General features: G+C 35.9%; 1 protein-coding gene across 2 annotated transcripts in view; it reads right to left on the reverse strand.

Moving 5' to 3' along the window:
• Positions 1-21,495, reverse strand: part of lmnb1 (lamin B1) — a 74,925-nt gene that overhangs the window by 32,709 nt on the left and 20,721 nt on the right. For both annotated transcript variants that reach the window (XM_067398457.1, XM_067398458.1), the window contains 2 exons: positions 10,296-10,421; positions 71-241 (listed from right to left, as the gene is read on the reverse strand). In XM_067398457.1, coding sequence (XP_067254558.1) covers positions 71-241; positions 10,296-10,421 — 297 coding nt within the window. The remainder of the gene's footprint in view (positions 1-70; positions 242-10,295; positions 10,422-21,495) is intronic.

The raw sequence follows: 21,495 nt of genomic DNA on the forward strand, positions 1-21,495 counted from the left end.
CTTCACACATGCAGCAGAAATGTCACAAGACATCTGTTTGGATGTGCTATTGTAAAATGTGTGCAATCACCTTGGCCACATATGTCTGCTCCATCTCCTCCTTGTAGAGTTTGATCTGGTCGTCATGTTGTTGCCTCATGTCAGCAAGCGCCTGAGCCAGTTTAAACTCGTACTCCATCTGACGGCCTGAGTCTACCTCCACTAGGCGCGTCTCATGTCTGCGCCGTGTCTCCTTGATTTCCTGTCAACAATCACACAAATATCAGCTACAGTTTAAAGCACTTCACTGCGCGATATTCTGTTTAGGGATGTTAGATGAAAATAACTGATTACACTCTTTTCCCTGTGATAAAAATGAAACTGCATGTCTGCAGGTATTCTTACTTCAACTTACGGAATGAACATGGCGCCAGTTTAGTTTTTTTCATAAGTAGAACAGGGACATACAGCATAAGCGTTTTGAAGAATGCGGAAACCGGAAGTACGTTCAAGGAGATATTTTGTTAAAAAAAAAAAAAAAAAAAACTGTTTGGAAGTTAGTCTAACACCAGCAAACAATAGCATTGGGGCGTATGACGGAGCAGAGAGAACGAGCAAGAGGGAGATTTGAAGAAAGAATGAAGAAGATGAGAGATGAGACTATACAAAAGAGAAAAGCTCAGAAGAATATCTGTGGAATGAAGGGTTATGACTGGGCAATATCTTCAGGACCCACGTTAATATTAGCCCTTGTGCATTAAAAAACAAAAAACAAAGTTACACTTAGGTTAAAAATGGACAAAAATGTCCATGCCAAAAAAACTGTCATAGAAATATGATGTATTAATATTTTTTCCACTTTCACTGATGTCAATTTTTTAACCAGCATCTGTTCCATCCATAGATACCAAATATTCATTAATTTTAAGAACTTTAACCCTTTAAATGCTGGTTTGTTTACATAATGCCATAGGTGTTTTTTTTTATGAAAAAATTAAAAATAGTTAATTTTCATAAACTAAATGCTAAGCAGAATTTTTTTTCTTTGCTTATTAGATTCTTGGGTGGGTCAATGAAGAACAACAACATTAATTTTGAGGCATTTATATTTTTTATGTAGTGTCCGATTTTTTACAAAAAATAACACTTCGGTCAATAATGGACAAAAATGTCCATGCCAAAAAACTGTCCTAAAAATATTATATATTAATATTTTTTCCACTTTCACTGATGTCAATTTTTTAACCAGCATCTGTTCTATCCATAGATACCAAATATTTATTCATTTTCAGAATTTTAACACTTTACAAATCGGTTTCTTTACATCCTCGGCTTCTAATGCACCTGTGTGCTCAGTGTCAGTGGGCAGCACTAGTTTCAGAGCTTCCTCTGCTGAGTAACGTCTCTTCAAACAATGAAATGATCAACCCCTCAAGCACCACATATTTATAGGTTTGGGTGTGAGGATACCTGTGTGAACTCAAACTTTGTATAAAATCTACCAGACTAAAAAATCAGTATTTTCTTGTGGTGAAAACTAAAATAATGTGTTTAGGGGCTTCTGAACATCTACTTCAAATTCAAGCGTAACTTATCTCCGTACAAAAACAATAACAAGTGAAAAAGTGCAAGTAAGGGTTAAGATGCGTGTTTGGTCAAAAAGAACAACCTTAAAGCCTTCTTTGACCTTTGTCATAGTTTTCACATGGCCCTATGACCCTGCCAAGGGTGTGACTCATACATGGAGTGGGATTTTTGATTGCCAGTATGATATAATTTCTTTCAAACTAATTACACAAATTAAATTTTCAATAAACACATGCAAACTACACTCTGACATCCTTACCAGTATACCCACACAATTATAGCTGCATTATTTTTCAAATTGACTTTATCATAGACTATAATATGCATAAGCAGAAAACTCAAATAAAGCGAGTATTTCTTTTATATGCCAAATTTGAAAATATGGCACAATCTAGTAAAAAATTGTAAAAATGTAAAATTTGAAGCCTTGCCGATAGAATGAATGCCTATTTGCAAATATTGTATAATTTTATAGTCAAATGGCCCTGGGTTAAAAAATTGCAGTTTTAATGGGTTTCAATGTGGAGATTTTTGTCCTTAAGGTCCTAAGTGTGAGTATTTTTTGTACAGAGGGTAAAATTGATTTTTTGAAGGAAATGAGGGTAAAATATTAAAATTCCAATAAAAATAAACACCTGAGCCAAAATTCATGTAGTTGGCATTAACAAAGGCACACTTATAACAAAAAACAAAACTGAAATGGACAAAAATGTCCATAAGGATGCACAAGGGTTAAGAAAGCAGGAGGCTGCTTTGATTCCGCTTCACACGTGAGTAAAACTGGGTTTGAGTGTCATTGATTGTCTGGAGCTGCTGTGCTATTGGCTACTAACAACAAACTCTTGTTTGTATTTACTATTGTGAACTGTACGTTAATTTTTTTTGAGCTTCCTTGTCGTTTGTTCATCTGCGCTTTATTTTTCATAAAGCATTATTTTGTAGTGCATCAGCTGTGATACACAGCCATCCACTCTCGCATTGCATGTGTAACAGAGGCCAGCTAGTAAGAGATATAAAGGTAAACCCATCTCAATTATTGCACTTAAACTGTCAAATACACACAAGCTTTACAGTTGATTATATCTTAAGTGAACGTAAACCGTTGGGAGAAAACTGGATGGTGTCTGTTTACTAGATCCGAGCGTGAGGTCTTAAGGTGACAGCCTAATAAACCTGCTGCCGCTTGTCATCTTGAGCAAACAACAAAAGACAAGGAGAAAAATCACTATTTGCTCTTCACTGAATAACTTGTAGCTTTAAAGGGTTAGTTCACCCAAAAATGAAATTCCTGTCATTAAGTAATCATTAGGGATGGGCATTTGACAATTTTTCATTTTGATCAGACAGGTTCTTAAAAACGAGTAATCGAGTACTCTAGGGACGGGGTGTGCACGGGGGGCGGGGCATGGTCATGATGGAGATAATGAAAATTTCGGAAGACTTATGAAAATAAATGTTAAAAATAAAAAATGTGACCTGAAAACTTGTCTATGAAAACATGAACACGTGATTAGAACACTTAGATTATGATGCAGCAATGTTATTAGTTAAAGAGTTAGTTCACCCAAAAATGAAAATTATGTCATTAATGAGTGGGTTAGTTAGAATTTTTTGAAGCATCGAAAATACATTTTGGTCCAAAAATAAAAACTACGACTTTATTCAGCATTGTATTCTCTTCCAGAATCCTTTCAATTGAACCGATTCCATTGAACCGATTCCATTGAACCGATTCCATTGAACCGATTCCATTGAACCGATTCCATTGAACAGATTCCATTGAACAGATTCCATTGAACAGATTCCATTGAACAGATTCCATTGAACAGATTCATCTGTCGGCGTTGGTAATGCAGTCGTGAACGCGGATTGACAACAGACCCGGAAGAGAATACAATGCTGAATAAAGTTGTAGTTTGTGTTATTTTTGGACCAAAATGTATTTGATGCTTTAAATTTTAACTGACCCTCTGATGTCACATGGACTACTTTGATGATGTTTTTATTACCTTTCTGGACATGGACCGTATACCGTACATATATTTTCAATGGAGGGACAGAAAGCTCTCGGACTAAATCTAAAATATCTTAAATTGTGTTCCGAAGATGAACGGAGGTCCTACGGGTTTGGAATGACATGAGGGCGAGTCATTAATGACATAATTTTCATTTTTGGGTTTAAGAAGCATCTAAAAAGGAATAGCTGCCTTAGGGGAAAAGTGACTTTATGCCAATAAACTGAAGCCCATTCTATGACACATCCTATGATATTAATCAGATAACTTGGATGCACAACAGACGTAACATTACAACTGGTATCTGCACAAAAAGGATGCAAATGCCAGTAAGTTGCGTGCTATACAGAGAATGAGAGAGAGCACTCCCGCCGTTATGCGTTTTCATGACAGCACGCCAAACACACTGAATTTACTATAGATTTTTATAAAGTTAACATTATATTGCTATGTTTATGGCAGATGTGCTGTATTTATTACATTAAGTGATTACATAAATCACCTGCACGTTTTCAAAGCCATACGAATTGGCCTATGCCACTGAACATATATGACGGAAAAAAGCACTGCTGCATTATTATAAACATCAATACTTTTTTTTTTTTTAAAGAAACATCTAAGAGCAATATTACGTCTCAAATAATCAGGCATTGCATTTGAACATGAAACTAGACACTGATATGCAGCGCATTCAGCATGTTAATGTTGATATCCCAACGCAATCATGCTGCTTAAGTCCTGAAAAGCAGGGAACTGCACTAACCTTTTCCACTGGTGGCACTTGTGCTACTAACTTTCAGTTACTGGCACAAAACATGATTTGGTCGCACAAATTATTTATAGTAAGCCACTCTTGATAATGAACAATAATGAAACTATTGCATACAGATGTGCTTTTTATTTTACTTGCCATCTTTTAAACCACATGCCTTATTGTTTTCTTTAACATTGGTTGGGATAGATTTACTGCAATAAAAAATAAAAAAATAAACACACAGTACACAAAGTGCAAAATTAATTTCTTTTGGATTTCAACATGCTATGGTTGGCACAGATGGGCAGACTCCGGAACTCTTAAGGAAAAATAAAATAAATATAATCCATAAAATAATAAGATTTTCAGTAGCTATTGACTTTTCTGTATTAAAGATACAAAAAAAGAAACTTTGGCACAGGTCTTTTGCTTGAGAGTGTCTGAGATTACTCCAATAAATTTAGCACATGATTTGTGGTTAGCATATGTTGGATTAATGGCCACCCCGTTCTTCTTCAAAAGAATAATTTGCGATTTAAATTTGGTGAAAGGCATTTCCTCTTTGACTATAAGCTACATTGAACTTAATTATCAATTCAGATTCCTTACTTGCTCGGTTTGCTAAATCTTCACGCCGAAATGCAGTGGGGAGTGCTGCTGCGTCACGGGATATGTACCCGTCTCTACACTTCGTGTGCTTCATACTGTCATTGTGTCAATGACAAATGCGGAACAGTTGGTTCATGCATTCATGACCTCAAGACTAGATTACAGTAACGCTCTACTCACTACAGTTGGTCCAAAATGCGGCAGCTAGAGTTCTTACTAGAACCAGAAAGTATGACCATATTAGCCCAGTTCTGTCAACATTACATTGGCTCCCTATTAAACATTATAGATTTTAAAATCTTGCTACTTCCTTATAAAGCTCTAAATGGTTTAGCTCCCCAGTATCTAAGCGAGCTCTTGGTGCATTATAGTCCTTCATGTCTATTGCGATCTCAGAATTCAGGCCAGTTGATAATACCCAGAATATCAAAATCAACTGAAGGCGGCAGATCCTTTTCCTATTTAGCACCTAAACTCTGGAACAATCTTCCTAGCATTGTTCGGGAAGCAGACACACTGTCAGTTTAAATCTAGACTAAAAACACATGTGTATGCAAGAGCAAAGAGATAACACATTATCAATACATTAACATTTTTCAAATCCGTTAAAGGATTGTTACGCTGCAATAATTAGGTCGGCCGGAACAGAGAACATTTCCTATAACACTAGATATACCTGTACATCAGAATAAGAATGGCATCTACGCTAATATCAGTCTCTCTGCTTATCCTGAGGTTTGCCGGGTGCTGGATCCAGGCCGTATCCAGATCAGATGGAGAACCTGTGTCTGGACTTGACTACAACGTAGCCCAGGAGACAATGGGCCTACAGATCCAGTTCTGGCTGAATCTATAATTCAGATTTTTAATCCCTGTATCCGCTTACATATATATTTTTATTATTGAGATTATATATAAATATATGTAAATGGATATGGAGATCAAAATCTGAATTATACATCATATATATCTTCCAAGGGGTTTTTTCCCTCCCAGGACTTTTTTCCCAGTGTTAGCACGCTGAGTTTTTCTCCTAGAGGGTTTTTTCCACCCCTGGGAGTCAGTCAACATTGGCTTAATGTAGCACCATCTTGTATATGTTACACATTACCACGCTTGCTTGTACAGCTTATTTTTAACCACTTTTTTTTTTTCTGTGCTTCTAATATGTAAAGCTGCTTTGAAACAATTACCAATTGTAAAAAGCGCTATATAAATAAATTTGACTTGAAGCTTTAATGATTCATGTTTGAATCGTTTTGATGCAGTTACAAATTTGGACAGTCCTGCAATTGAAGGCACACAGAATTTACAGTACACAGAGTGCATTGCCTGTCTTGGTACCTTAACCACTGGTATTCTTCGAGCCACTGGTGTGGTTGAAGCCAACTTGATGTGTTGAATGCTCAGAGCACGTTATAAAATGTATTCTTAAAGGAACACTCCACTTTTTTTGAAAATAGGTTCATTTTCCAACTCCCCTAGAGTTAAACAGTTGAGTTTTACCGTTTTTGAATCCATTCAGCCGATCTCCGGTTCTGGCGGTACCACTTTTAGCATAGCTTAGCAGGGGCTCACGGGCGCTGCGTAATATTGCACTGCTGCAGCCATGGAACGGCAGCAAAGTTCCTTGATTATTACGCCTGAATGAGAGTATAGTTCCTAGCCATATCAGCCTAGAAAATCACAACTTTTTAATTTTCCGTCGGCCTTAGTACACGATTTAACTACAGAAGAGTCATGTTTTAAATAGGAAAAATATCGAAACACGATGCTAACTGTCTAATCAGATTCAATGAACTATGCGAAGCTATGCTAAAAGTGGTACCGCCAGAACCGGAGATCGGCTGAATGGATTCGAAAACGGTAAAACTCAACTGTTTAACTCTAGGGGAGTTGGAAAATTAGCCTATTTTTTTTAGAGTGTTCCTTTAAAATACACATTTCTGTTTTAATAAATGCTCATAGTAAATCATAGCATATTGCCTAAAACATAAGGTAGGTACAAAAATAAGTGATACATTTGCGACCCCATAGAAATTAGGGTCGCAATGACATTTCAAAAGGTCGCATATGCGATCATTTTGATCGCAGTGTAGTTCCCTGCTGAAAAGTGAAGCCAAAGAGTCTTGATCACCCCCAGGTGGTTGGTCCCAGTATAGGTCATAAACCCTGCCCCCTCGATGTATTTTAATGGGACGTGAGACCAAAGATGTGTTTCCACCACAGGAACTTTCCCCAAGAACTAGGGACTTCGAAGTGGTTCTGTGTTTTGACCACAGGAACCATGGTCTAAATGAAGTTTGGGTAAAAATTTCCCCCTCAGAAAGTTCTCGTTTTATTATGTTCCCTTAGGAGGAATTACTATAGTTTTTTGTATTAAACAAAAAAAAAAAAAAAAAAAAAAAACATTTATGACTTTTCCACCCAGTTTCTCATCCTCCAACTCAAAGTCATTTTTTTTTCTCCCCCCCGCCCTAGCTATCCATCTTAGATACTATCTAAAATATTAATAAAGATAGCAATATCATTAGAAAGTGCTAAAGTACAGTAAGCTTGAGGTTTTTTTAAGGCTAGTATTTAAAATTATACTGAAAATGGTGATAAGAATTATGAAATTTCAGTGGTATCAAATTGATATTATAAAAACCTTAAAGCAAAAATAACTATAGTGATATATATCGTTATTGTGAAATAAATTGCAGTCTTTTTCTGCTGCCTTTGCATGGAACTGAGAAGCAAATCCAAGGAAAACAAATTTAAAGCTTTTCTTGGTTCATTCCATGTTTTACAGGCAACCTCTCCCATGCTAATTCACAAGAGCACAGTTGGTTTTAAATTAAACTAGTTTATTTTAAGTCAGGACTCCATAGTCCAGGTTTTAGTAATCTGTTAATCCGTAAGGTTTAGTGCGAGTTCATACAAACGTCTACTTCATAACACAACATTAAAGCTACCTTTTAGTGAGCAAATGTGTCGCCCTCGCCGTGTGATGGCTTGGAATTCCAATGGGAATCGGATATGCGCATTTAGACGAAGGTCGCATGTCCAGAGATCGGATCTGTATAAGATTTAAAACCCCATTTGAAAGTGGCTCAGATCTGATGCGAGGAAAAAAAAAAAAAACCCACACTGATCTCGTGTGGATTGCGTTTACATGCATGCAACTAATTCCAATCTGTGTCAGATGTGAGCAAAAGATCTGATTTTTGTGCAGCCTAGTCCTGCCAAACCCTTATTTGATCAGGTATTGTGATTTATGATTGATGTGGATGTCAGCTGCGCTTGTGATAGGGCGCATGTTAACGGACTGAGAGAATGAGCAGAGAGCTCTTCCCTCGCGCACACAAACCGTCTTCAAACTAAGCACCGTCTTTGCTCGCTCTCTCTCCCCCTTGCTCTCCCCTAAAATCAACTGGCACGATGCTAAAAGTTTGTAAGACCAAATCCATGTTTCATATGGCGCATTCATGTGGCGGATAATTCTTCTAGAATTACTGCTGGGTGTGAATAGTGCTAAAAAAAAAAAAAAAAAATTCCTATCCAGTTATGAAGTATTTGGGTTTACAAATCTTGTGTGATGTCCTAACAGCTGGGATTCGCACACAATGTACCCACGTCCGCTAATGTCCAATTCACGACCTAATGAGTTCACTGTTGGACAGATCAGTCATGAGACAATAATCATAAAATAATTTACTCTAAATGGGGTAAGCACACTTACATTCTCATTTCAGGTGTTTTGAGTAGTAAGATTTAGCCTTAATAATCCATAGTATTTTCAGGTTATTTATATGATTGCGTGTAGTAAATTACCTATAATACCAGTTAGTTTAGACTGGAGTGAGATGAAACCAGGGGCCTGTACCATGAAGCTGGATTAGATTAGTTTGCGCCAATCCTGGGTTTTAGGTACCATGAAAGTAACTTGACTTTTAGTAGTGTTCATCGCCATGGTAACTTACGCTCCATGGCTAACCTGCTCTGGGGCAGGTTATGTTCTGGGTTAGAAATCTCAAACTGAAATTGGACCAATCAGATGTGAGCTAAGTGACACTGACACACCCAACAAAGTCACTCCCTCAATTTCTCTTCCTCCAAATTAAAAGGCTATATTGTAAAAAATATTTAACAATGAAATTGTCTGGTTTTAATGATAATTACTTTTAAGAGTTTAATTTTAATTAATGATAATTATTTTAATGATTTATATATATGATTTGTACAATTATATTTTTATTAATCCATTACACACACACACGCAAGTGTAGTGTAACAGTTAAGCATTTCGTTTCAATGAATATTAATATATAGAGCGTATGCAATATAAATAAGGTGTAAATATACTCTTTAAATATGACTACATGTGATTAGAGATCGACCGATATGGGTTTTTCTATGACCGATGCCGATATTTAGAGGTTAGGGTCAGACGATGGCCGATTTGTGCTGCCGATTTTTAGGGCCGATATCTTGAAGTTTTCCCCTTCATTTGCATACTAAAATGCCACACAAATAATAAGTGGATTATGCACAACATTTCTAAACTTAACATCACTTCTTTAACACTGACGCATTGCTTTCTTTGATAAATATTTGCCATCAATTTATGGACACAAAAGGCATGGGAATTTATCATCCTGAAACAGGACAGCATAATTTGTAATATTTTTACTAGCATGACAGTTTACATCCACTGATCTGATGTTCACTACTGTAATGAAAATGAGCATAACTTGCTCATACTTTTAAAAAGCAGGGACGATTTCAGACTCCAATAAATAACCATTTACATGCTTAGGACGTTTGCGTTGTGAGAATATATAGGGTGACTTCAGACATTAAATTCTGACTTGAGTAATGTTTACTCATTGAAATCAGATGACTTCCTATTAATATAAGAGAATATGTGGGAATCAATCCTAATATGGCAGTGCTGTGGATTCATTTATTATGTCCTGAGCAATCCAGTGGCATCTTTATTATAGATCAGTGTCACTCTGTTGCTCTTAATCTGTGTGACAGATAACCAACTGAAGAGGATGAGATTCAAAAACAGACAGCGGTGAGGTTGAGGTTTCTGAGATTCAGAATCCTCAACTTTGTTTTATCAGTGAAGGAAAAAAAAACCATGTGTCCAGGCTTGGGATTGTCTCTTTCACAAATCACACAGATCAGAATGAAGCTTTTAATTTTGACCATTCAGTGTTGTATTTGAGTTCATCACAGTGTACTCCTTTATCCAAATCATAAGGAATGCACATGCTCACTACTGAGAACTTATACTATCTTTTTTTAATCTTTCAGACATTGGTTTGTTTTAGACATTTATAATGCTGAATGGGACTGACCTCCTCAAACATGTTCTTCCTGAAGTCCAACTCCTCCACGAGGCTCTGGCAGCGGTTCTCCAGATCCACGCGCAGCAGAGTCTCATCTGACAGCTGCTTCTTAGCAGAGCTCAACCCTTCCTCCAGCTGAACGACAAACACACTATAAATCACAGACTGGCTCACAAACATTACTTTGTCATTGTCAGTGGAAACATGTATGCTGGAAAAGTCATGAAACAATAGACCTTTTGAAGTCACCCCAAGATTGTCAATTATTTGACTATTTTGCAGAGTGTGTTTTGGTGCATATATGGGTGATATTTGCCATCTTGTACTATGTCAGTCTCCTACGCTTTTGACGTAGGGAACGCTAGGGCTGGGTATTTTTCACAATTTTAACAATTCTATTTAATTTCTATTCACATGTTTGCAATTCGATTTGGATTTCGATTCAGATTTGGGTTCTAAATAAAGAAAAAAAAAAAATCCATCAAAATAATTAGTTTATTTCAGCTGATGTGAGAACAGGCTATAATTGTGCTGCTACCGGCAGCGTCCTCACGTGATAAAACGACTAGTCTTTCGACGGGACTCCTTCCTTTGTTTACAGACGTGATGTAATGACGCACAGAGGAACACCTGCATGCTCACATTTCCCGTGGAAATCCGCCATGTCGCTCTTATTATAAAATATTACAAGCTTACTGTTGTGAATCTAGACAAGATAATGAGATAATTTTGAACACTGGCTGGTTATGTACTTGTTCAAAAGTTGATTTTGGATATTTAACCAAAAAAAAAAAAAAAAACACTTACTGCTCTTGACTGATTAACTTCTGTCACTTTGATTAATCTGTATTCAATTTTTACAATGAAGATTAGCCAATGTTATTTTACATTTGATTAGCCTACATTGTTTTTCTTTATTCAGTTTCTAACCTGATCACTACCGTTAGACCTACCTGAAAAAAAAGCAGCCCATTTAATTTATATCTTTATTCTATTGTATTTATTTGTGCTATTGTTAGTAATTTGTTAAATTTCTTATTTCATTACTGTTAAATTGTTTTTTTTTTTTAAATTCAATTTACCATTTGAAATCAAGCAGACAAAGTAAAACATTATTGCTTCAAACAGTGGTATAAAGCTATTCAAAACACCATTCAATGTAAATTGTGATAATCGTAATTAATAAACGCAATTACAATTTCAAGGAAAAAAAAAAAAAAAAAAAAAAAAAAAGAATTATGATTTGAGACATAATCGTGCAGCCCTAGTTGTACTGCATCTTTTAACATGCCTTCAGATGATGTTTATTTCACGCTGTAACTGGTATTAAAGCAGAGGAGAGGATGTCCACATGCGCTCCGTGCTGCCGCTTCGCTTTAACTGAGGCGCTACAGCGATCTGTCATGCTACATTAAAAAGCACCAAAACGGTATTTATTTTTTGAAACTCATATGATGGACGTCATTTGAAATCAGACTTTGCTTCATTTCAAAAGTAACAAAGCACAAAGATTATTGCGATTTATTGCTAAGAGGTGCGCTACATGTTCTGTTCATTCATCAACTGAAAACAGACTAGATTAATCGATTCTTGGGATTTAAGAATTGATATCGGTTCATAAAAAGGAGAATCGATTAAAATGGAGAAAAATCAATATTTTTTTTACCCAGCCCTAATGACCTCAGCACTTCCATGTTCAACATCAGAATGCAGACTCATTATTGGTCAGCTCCTGCATCATCATCACACACATACGTTGTACTACTCATGAGTACAGTGCCGGCCAATACTGAGCCGGCTTTCAGACGTAAATGCAAAAGCGCTGCACCGCGTTCACTACGTCAGTGTAGGAGACTGACAGGGAAGAGAAGGAAAAAAAAAAAAAAAAAAAAAAAAAAGTTATTTTTGTTTTTGCGTACCAAAAGTATTCTTGGTCGCTTCGTAACAAGGTTGAACTACTTGTCATATGGACTGTTTTAACGATGTCTTTAATACCTTTCTGGACCTCAAAAGGTGCAATGACATTGCTGCATATGTGCAGTTCAGAAATTTAAAAATCTCTTAAATTTGTGTTCCGAAGATGGACAAAGGTCTTACGGGTTTGGGACGACATGAGGGTCAGTATTTAAATGACAGAAATTTCATTGTTGGGTGAAAAAAACCTTTAAGGGACAATATTTGCCCCCTTAACCCCCTGGGGTCTGTGGTCGTGCAGGCAATACCACCTCGCTTTTTTCTTAGTGTGAAAGACTCAAAATACTCCATCGACTTTGGTCATGCACATAAGTGTTATACATCATTCAAAACTGTTAAGTGTCTACTTGTGTACACTCACAATGACGACAAAATTTTGTGCTTTTGTAAAATAAAGCGCTGTGTCATTTTGTGTGCTCCATTCATTCATGAAATTTTTAAATAATGTAAATTACATAATTTACTTAAATTACTTAAACAAGTTCATACTATGAATTAGATATTTTATGGCTTTTTCAGTGATTGGCCAGTTTGTGATTTATTTGTTAAACAAAATCCATAATCCACTAAGTACACACTATTTCATTATAGAGAAAAATAAAAATCTATAAATCATAAGCTATGACAAAGAAAATATAGTTTAGAGTGTATAATTAAACAGCAAAAGTAATTCTTGGAAAAAAAAAAAAAAGAGTAATTTTAATCAAATCTACAAAAAAAAATATATATATATAAAAAAAAAATAATAATAATAATTACAAATTACCATTTGTATTCTTATAAAATACATTCATATACTCAAATTATTATGCACGTTGATATTCTGTTTTTTTTTTTTTTTCTTTCCACATTGCCAATTCCAAACCACATCAATCTTAACAACAATTATATCACTTATGAATGAATAAATACAAAATTAATAGTAAAGGAAGGCTGGAAGTGAAAAACATCTTATATTCAGGTGTGCATAATTATTAGGCAGGTTCTCTTTTCCAAGAAAAAAAAAAAAAAAAAAAAAGGATGTGCTCATTAGAAGGATGCTATACTAATGCAATACTAGAAATTGCTAAATTAAGGCATGACCAATGGACAGCAAAATACTCATTGGTTCAGCAGGGTCATATGAAAGCAGGCGAAGAAGAAAATGCATGTTAACTGCAAAAAAATAAAATAAAATAATAATAAATAAAAATCAGGAATTAAGGTGAAGGATTAGGCGTGAAACCATCAGGAACCCTTTAGTCTCCAGAGCCACCATTTTGCTGCAACCTACCTGGAGTCTCCAAAAGTATAAGGTATCAAGATCTCAGAGACTTAGCTATGATAAAGAATCCTGAAATATGACCCCACTTAATCACAAGCTGAAGTGTTGTGCAATACATGTAAACTTTTTTAATAGCACTGCTTGTACAAATCTAAAAATTAAAAAGATGCTTATTTTTTAAATTATTGCACTGCTTTTTAAAATGGAGCAACAAGATGATTGATACGACAGAATATCATAAGCTTTTAATAATCCTTCAGTGCACAAAACCATGGTATGAAACGCTTCAAAACAGAGCGACACAAACCGCGTGCAGATGAAGTACACACTGAAAAGTTCACAGTACAAAGAAGAAATTGAGTGCACAAATCCTAGAGTTCATCTATCAAAGTTTGATCATTTGTTTCTTCAGAGTTATAAATTGTAGTTATTTTGTGTTTCAGCCCTTTATCTACAGATCAAGAATTATAATGGGAATATATCATATTGGAGTTTTATATCATGACTGCTGACGATTATCAGACACGCTGTTTGAATGCTGAACGGAAAATGATTGACAGCCGCAAAAAAAGGGAAGATGAGTTCCCATGAACTTTCCATGAATTTAATGATATAAATATTCTTCTGTCCCTTACATTAAGCTATGGAATAGCTTCAGATGAATTTGAACATATTGCACGAAAACATAATTGGTTCTTGTCCATTTCTTTTGGTCTATGTGGGAGTATGACTTCCCCTTGTGCTGTATAAATGAGCACAATAACCGCAATCAGACGGTCATTTAATTATCGTGACAAGCCTTTCTAACCTGTAAACGCCCCCATCACCTCAAAACAAAGCATCAACTTCATTATTCCCCTGCTTTTCCTTGAGTTTGGAAGACGCGCTGTGAGTTTACCTTGAATTTACCTCAGAGGAATGTGATTGATATGAAGCAGAGGCAAGTTATTTATTCCCACTTACAGTTTATGTAACAATAGCACGTTAACTAATGTAACATGTTAGAATGTTTAGATGGTGTTTACTATGAAATACCATGTTCTTGAATATCTGCTCAAATGTAGATGTTTATATTGCTAAAAAAAAAAAAAAAAAAAAAAAAAAAAGTTTCATCCAGCACCCTCACCATCAGCACCGGCGCCCCTCAGGGCTGTGTCCTCTCCCCACTGCTCTTCTCCCTCTACACCAACGACTGCACCTCTAAAGACCCCTCTGTCAAGCTCCTGAAGTTTGCGGATGACACCACACTGATCGGCCTCATCCAGGATGGTGACGAGTCTGCTTACAGACTGGAGGTTGAACAGCTGGCTGTCTGGTGCAGTCTTAACAACCTGGAGCTCAACATGCTCAAGACAGTGGAGATGACCGTGGACTTCATGATGGTGAGTGGGGGAAGAGCAGGGGGGTTTCTCCTGAACAGCACTGTGGCAGCAGTGGAGTCATTCAGGTTCCTGGGCACCACCATCTCCCAGGATCTGAAGTGGGACAACCACATCGAGTCCATTATGAAAAAGGCCCAGCAGAGGTTGTACTTCCTTCACCAGCTGAGGAAGTTCAACCTACCACAGGAGCTGCTGAAACAGTTCTACTCTGAAGTGCAGAGGATGGATTCGATGATGGCAATTACAGTCTGGTTCAACTCAGCTACCAAATCTGACCTCAAGACTACAGAGGGTAGTCCGGTCTGCTGAGCGAATCATTGGCACAATCCTCCCCACTCTCCAAGAACTGTACTTATCCAGAGTGAGGAAAAGGGCAAAGAAGATCACTCTGGACCCCTCGCATCCAGCACACTCCCTCTTTGAACTGTTGCCATCCGGTCGACGCTACAGAGCCCTGAGCACCAGAACGACCAGACACAGGAACAGTTTCTTCCCTCAAGCAATCCATCTCATGAACACTTGACAAACACGGAACACACAACACTATTACACATTATTTACTTAAAACACTTATTTATATCTCAATTTGCACACATAACTGTACATACAATTGTCTATAATATATATATTGTCTTTTGCTTTTTTGCACTTTGTCTACCTTGTAAATTTGTATATTATTATTTTATTCTTTTTACTGTGTCTCTTGTCTTGTCTCTGTCACTCTGTTGCACTGTGGAGCTTCTGTCACTTCCTAGTATGTGTAAACAACATCTGGCAATAAAGCCCTTTCTGATTCTGATTCTTCTAAATGGTCTCTGTAAGTGCTGTGAGTTAGTCAGTTGAAGCCATTCCATAACTCAATGTGAGGGACAGAAGAACATTTAAATTGTTAAATTAAAGTTCATGGAAATTAGTCCTCCTTCCACTGTGGCTGTCAATCATTCTCCGTTCAGTGTTCAAACAGCATGCCTGTAGCAATTGGCATCAAATGCACAATAACTGGAATTTAAAACCGAAGAAACAAATGATCAAACTGTTGGACAGATAAACACTACGATGTGCGCTCAACATTTCTTCGCTTTATGACATGAACTTTTCAAATGTGCAGCTCTAAAGCAACATAGTCACAGTGCGCAAAGGGTTAGTTCACCCAAAAATGAAAATTCTGTCATTTATTACTTACCCTCATGCCGTTCCACACCCATACGACCATCGTTAATCTTCGGCACACAAATTAAGATATTTTAGTTGAAATTCAATGGCTCAGTGAGGCCTCTATAAGGAGCAATGACACTTCCTCTCTCAAGATCCATAAAGGTACTAAAAACATATTTAAATCTGTTCATGCGAGTACAGTGGTTAAATATTATAATAAAGCGACAAGAATATTTTTGTAGCACCAAAAAAAAAAAAAAAAAAAAGACTTATTTAATGATGGCCAATTTAAAAACACTGTTTCATGAAGCATCGGAGCACAAATGAATGAGTGTCGAATCATGATTCAGATCGCGTGTGAAACTGCTAACGGCTGAAATCATGTGACTTTGGTGCTCCGAACAGCAGATTCGATACACTGATTCATTTATACTCCGATGCTTCCTGAAGCATTGTTTTGAAATCGGCCATCACTAAATAAGTAGTTTTTTTTTTTTTTTGGCACTCAAAATATTCTCGTCGCTTTAAAATATTCATGTTTAACCGCCGTACTCACATGAAGCGATTTAAATATGTTTTTAGTACATCTTGACAGAGGAAGTGTCATTGCTCCCTATGGAGGCCTCACGGAGCCATCGGATTTCAACTAAAATATCTTAATTTGTGTTCTGAAGATCAACAAAGGTCTTACAGGTGTGGAACGGCTTGAGGGCGAGTAATAAATGACAAATGTAATTTTTGGGTGAACTAACCATTTAAGCACATCATTGTGCACCTGGGATGCACATATGCATTTCATATGATCATGGTTTTGCACAATAAGTTTATTAAAAGCATATCTTGTTCTGTCGTATCCATCATATGTTGTTGCCCCATTAAAAAGCTGCACAAAACATTTAAAATAAGCATCTTTTAATTTTATATTAATTTTGTACACAGTGCATGTATAATTATGCAAGTTTATATTCTGATATTTATATTAGGGGTGTAACGGTACACGTATTCGTTCTGAACCGTTTCGGTATAGGGCTTTCAGTTCAGTGCATGTGTACAGAATGCATTACATTGCAACATTGTAGCCCAACCACCAATAATCGCAATAAGCTCTGCATTTTGTTAATTTCTATAAGAAAAAAAAAAAAAGAAAAAAAAAAAAGTCATCCTTCAAATTCACGATGAATCACGCCTCCACGCATACTGTGTTTCTTGACAAAAAGTGTCTTACAAAAACTAAATCAATATATTTTGTTATATGAACAAGTAGGCATTATACATAATTTTGAAGCAAAAACTCTAGCCTAGAACCTCCAATACCCAGAAGTCTTGTGTAAACCGATTAATATATATTTTTGGCCTCATTTCAGTGGCTTAATTTTTTTGCTTTTTCAATAACCATGCATAAACGTTATTCCTTCAAAAATACAAACATGTACATACATGTTCCTCACATATTATGGTAGCCTAGTTTGTGCTGAATACAGTGTAGTGACACTTTTGTCATTTATATGTTTATGAACAACTGAAAAAAAGAAGTTTTGACATGCCCTGACATTTGTGCTTTAAGCCCCAAATCAGCCCCAGACTCCAGAGGGTTAATGCTGTGTGTGGTTACCTTTGTTTTGCAGTGGTTGTTCTTGAGTCCCTTGTTTGTGCTGAACAGTTAAACTGCCCACTGTTCTTTAGAAAAATCCTCCAGGTCCCAAAAATTCAGTTAAGCATTTTGCATATTTGAACCCTTTTCAGCATGATGAAAAGATCCATTTTGAGATCCATCGTTTCACACTGAGGACAATGGACTAGTTGCACGTGGCTGCCATATTGGATTTTCGATAAGTGAGTACGCATAGATTATATATTTTTATATCTTCTTGGTTATATTTTAAGTGATATAACATTCTATATAGTACAATCACAAGAGCCAATGGCATTTAAATGCATGCATGGGTTAGATTAACGAACTCTGTGCATACGCATATACAATTACAATAATGCCATAAATATACAACTACGATTAGAGTTGTCTGCATAAAATGCTTTGTGAACATTTACACGTTTAGCCTGTGATAAATTTACATAAATACCATTTTCTAAATTCTGCGCATACATTTTCACTTACCTACATCAATTGCTCCAATATGATCATATTTTATGATTTCTTTGCATCAATTTTCTTTTTAGACAAAAAACAGAGGCTGTGAAAAGATTGCGATCAATTTATATTTTTAACTGTAGAAGTTTAATATAGGTACGTTATTATTATTTTTTTTTACCCGTAGTAAAATATGTTTTCTGTTGTGTAGAGGAGACAATGATTTATGCAACAGATGCTCTTTACTCGTCTCACTTGAACTATAATGCTATATACTATATAATATATACTATTGAATTATAATTTTAATAGAAACACAGGGGAAATAAACACTGAAAATTACGCATTTAAATTACATTGGCTACTAATAATAAAGTTGACAATAGCAAACATTAGATCTCCATGAAGGTTGAGTGTCGTTCCACACAGAAAGAGAAGGCAGTTTGAGCCATTTAGTCCCCCAGCTGTGTTTTGTATGGATAAAGAGATCCCTGTGGATCACCGCTGAGCCTGAACTGCATAATCAACAGACTGAAAGTCTTAAGATCATGTATCTCGTTGAATTAACGAGGTAACGTTACACAATAATATAACAAGGATGTTTTCTTTAGTCTCTGATAGACCACCATCTTCTTTAAAAACAAAAAAACAATTATATCTAGCCAAGTTTCATAGCAACGCTTGCATTTGGTGCAAGAAACTTGAATAAGACCGGAATGGCATGAGCGGAAGTATCCATGCGCAGTCGCATCGCCTCAGTTCACCGGTGCCATCTTGTGCACCTAGTCCATTGAGGGACTCAAACAAAACTATTAAAAAAGGTTCAAACATTCACTGATGCTCTAGAAGGAAACACGATGCATTAAGAGCCAGGGGTAAAAACTTATTGAATTTAAAGATCAAGGTAAATTGTACTTAATTTGTCTTCTGGGAAACATGCAAGTATGTTCTGTTGCTTACATAGGGCAGTACTGAATGAAAATAAATGATATTTAAACTAAGAAAAATTTGGACATCATCCGGTTCAAAAGTTTATACTCTTAACCCTTTAAGACCTGAAGGCTTTTTTAGAGTTTTTCCTTCTTCTGAGAGACATACACAAAAGTAAAGACTCATAACTCAAACTATAGCAAGGCAAGTCAAAAAGGTACAGATCGTTTGATAGAACACTTTACATTTTTAGAAAATATAAAATTACATTTGGACATTTCCATGCTGAGAAACTGCTGATAAAAGTTAAATATATTTTAATTTTTTTTTTTTTATGTGAGCTGCATCTGGTTAAAATGTTGTGGTGATAGCATAAAGTATAGTTGAATAAATAAATTTTTTCGCAGCTAGATGGCGCCAACGGGCAGTACACTCCGGTTTAGAGGCACTTCTCAGCATTCATTAAGAGTTTATCCACCAAGAAAAAAAAAAAGTTACTAAGCTTTAAAATGATACCCATTTTGTGTTATTCTACGTTGGAAAATGAACATGGATGGTTCCAGAAACATTGGATACACACTGCATCCCAGAAAGATGGGACATGTTTTTAGACAAGTATGTTACATCATGAGTAATATCTTGTGATTTTGGGTTCATTTTAATCACAGGAAAGTGCTTTAAATAATGATTTGCCATTTTCTATGATCTGTGCATTTTCCATGAAGTTATGAGCATGTGAAATCTACATATTTGTATCCAGTTAGCAGCTGTGCCGTTTTTGTTGCAAACGCATATTACTCAGACTCAGAGGGTGAAAACAATGCAACAGGAGCATGTTGGAGGCTTGATCTCAACGTGTAAAGTCTCTGTTTTTGTCTGCAAAAAGAATTATGCTGCTACTTATATGGGTTCAGTTTTTATTAGCTCTTAAACAGAGACAAGCAAACGGGAGTGCTGTTACTCCCGTAGGTCTTAAAGGGTTAATGCATCATTTTTCCTTCTGGGGCATCAGTGAATGTTTGAACCTTTTTTAATAATTGTTTGAGTCCCACAGTTGTCCTCAGTGTGAATTGATGGATCTCAGAATCATACGGTCACTGCTCGAAAGGGTTCAAATTTGCAAAAAAAAAAAAAAAAAAAAAAAAACCTGAAGAATCTGCAGGACCTGGAGGATTTTTCTGAAGAACAGAGCTCAGTTTAGCTGCTCAGAACAAACAAGGGACCCATGAACCACAAAAAAAAAAAAACATAAATAAAATAAAATAATAATAATAATAATAATAATATCATCATAGATCACGCACCCCTGTTCAACACTGAACTGACGAGACATCCCGGTCCGAATCGGTGAATAACAAATCAAGAACGCAAGTGTGCTTACCCCATTTATCAAGAGTGGTTAGTAAGATTTATATATAATTTTTAAATGCTACTTTTTAATGCCATTTTAATATTGATTATTGTCTAGCAAAGAAGCATCTATTCTCTTACAAAGCTATGAAATCAGATTTTTTTTTGCAAAGAGGGCAAGAAAGGATTACAGTGAGAGTGGCAGGTACTTTCAGTATTGGGCTCGCAGATCACCACTTTTTAACCGTTTGTGTGGATGACCATGTCTGTCAGTCACCACTGAAGACCATTTTTGAAAAACCCTGCAAATGGTTCACATACTTTTGAACAGGGCCATTTTAATTCAGCCATTTTTTTTTTCTTGTCGACTATATATATAAACATCTTTTATGTAAAATCTTACTTAGTGATCATACAGAATGCTTTTTTTTTGTGCTGTCCTATTTTGTTAATTATTCACATTCACAGATTCTGCAAGTGGTTCACATACTTTTTCTTGCATGTGCGCCAATTCTTTTACATTCATATATAAATATAAAAAAATACATTCATGAATTCATACATTCTACAGTTTTTATAAGAATAGTAGTAATGTTTTTATTAACATGTTTAGATTTTATTACATTACTCTGTACCAAAGATTTAAGAATTACTTTCTGCTGCCGAATTACTCACTTTATGATTTTTTCATAGTTTTGGATTATATACATTTTATTAATGTGTTGTTTTCCCCCAATAATAAAGTAGTGTGTATTAAGCTGATTCAACAAAGAATTTATTACACAAACCGGCAGAAACAAATCGGCGCCCATTGTCAAATATTTGTTGAACCTGAACCAGGTTTAAACAAAACTTTATAGTTAACTGCACAATGTGTATTTAATATAAAAGACGTCGTCAGATTATATTTGAAGAAAGGATTAGCTTATTATCACTTTCCATAAACATCAGTGTGTATTTAACTAAATGTATTTTGGCTAGTAGCCCATTTAATGTCTATTAAAATGTCTGAAACTTAAACTTTGTGGTTGAAAACACTGAATAGTTGTGATTAGGGCTGGGAGT

Source organism: Chanodichthys erythropterus, chromosome 10, assembly GCF_024489055.1.
Source record: "Chanodichthys erythropterus isolate Z2021 chromosome 10, ASM2448905v1, whole genome shotgun sequence".
Lineage (NCBI taxonomy): Eukaryota > Metazoa > Chordata > Actinopteri > Cypriniformes > Xenocyprididae > Chanodichthys > Chanodichthys erythropterus.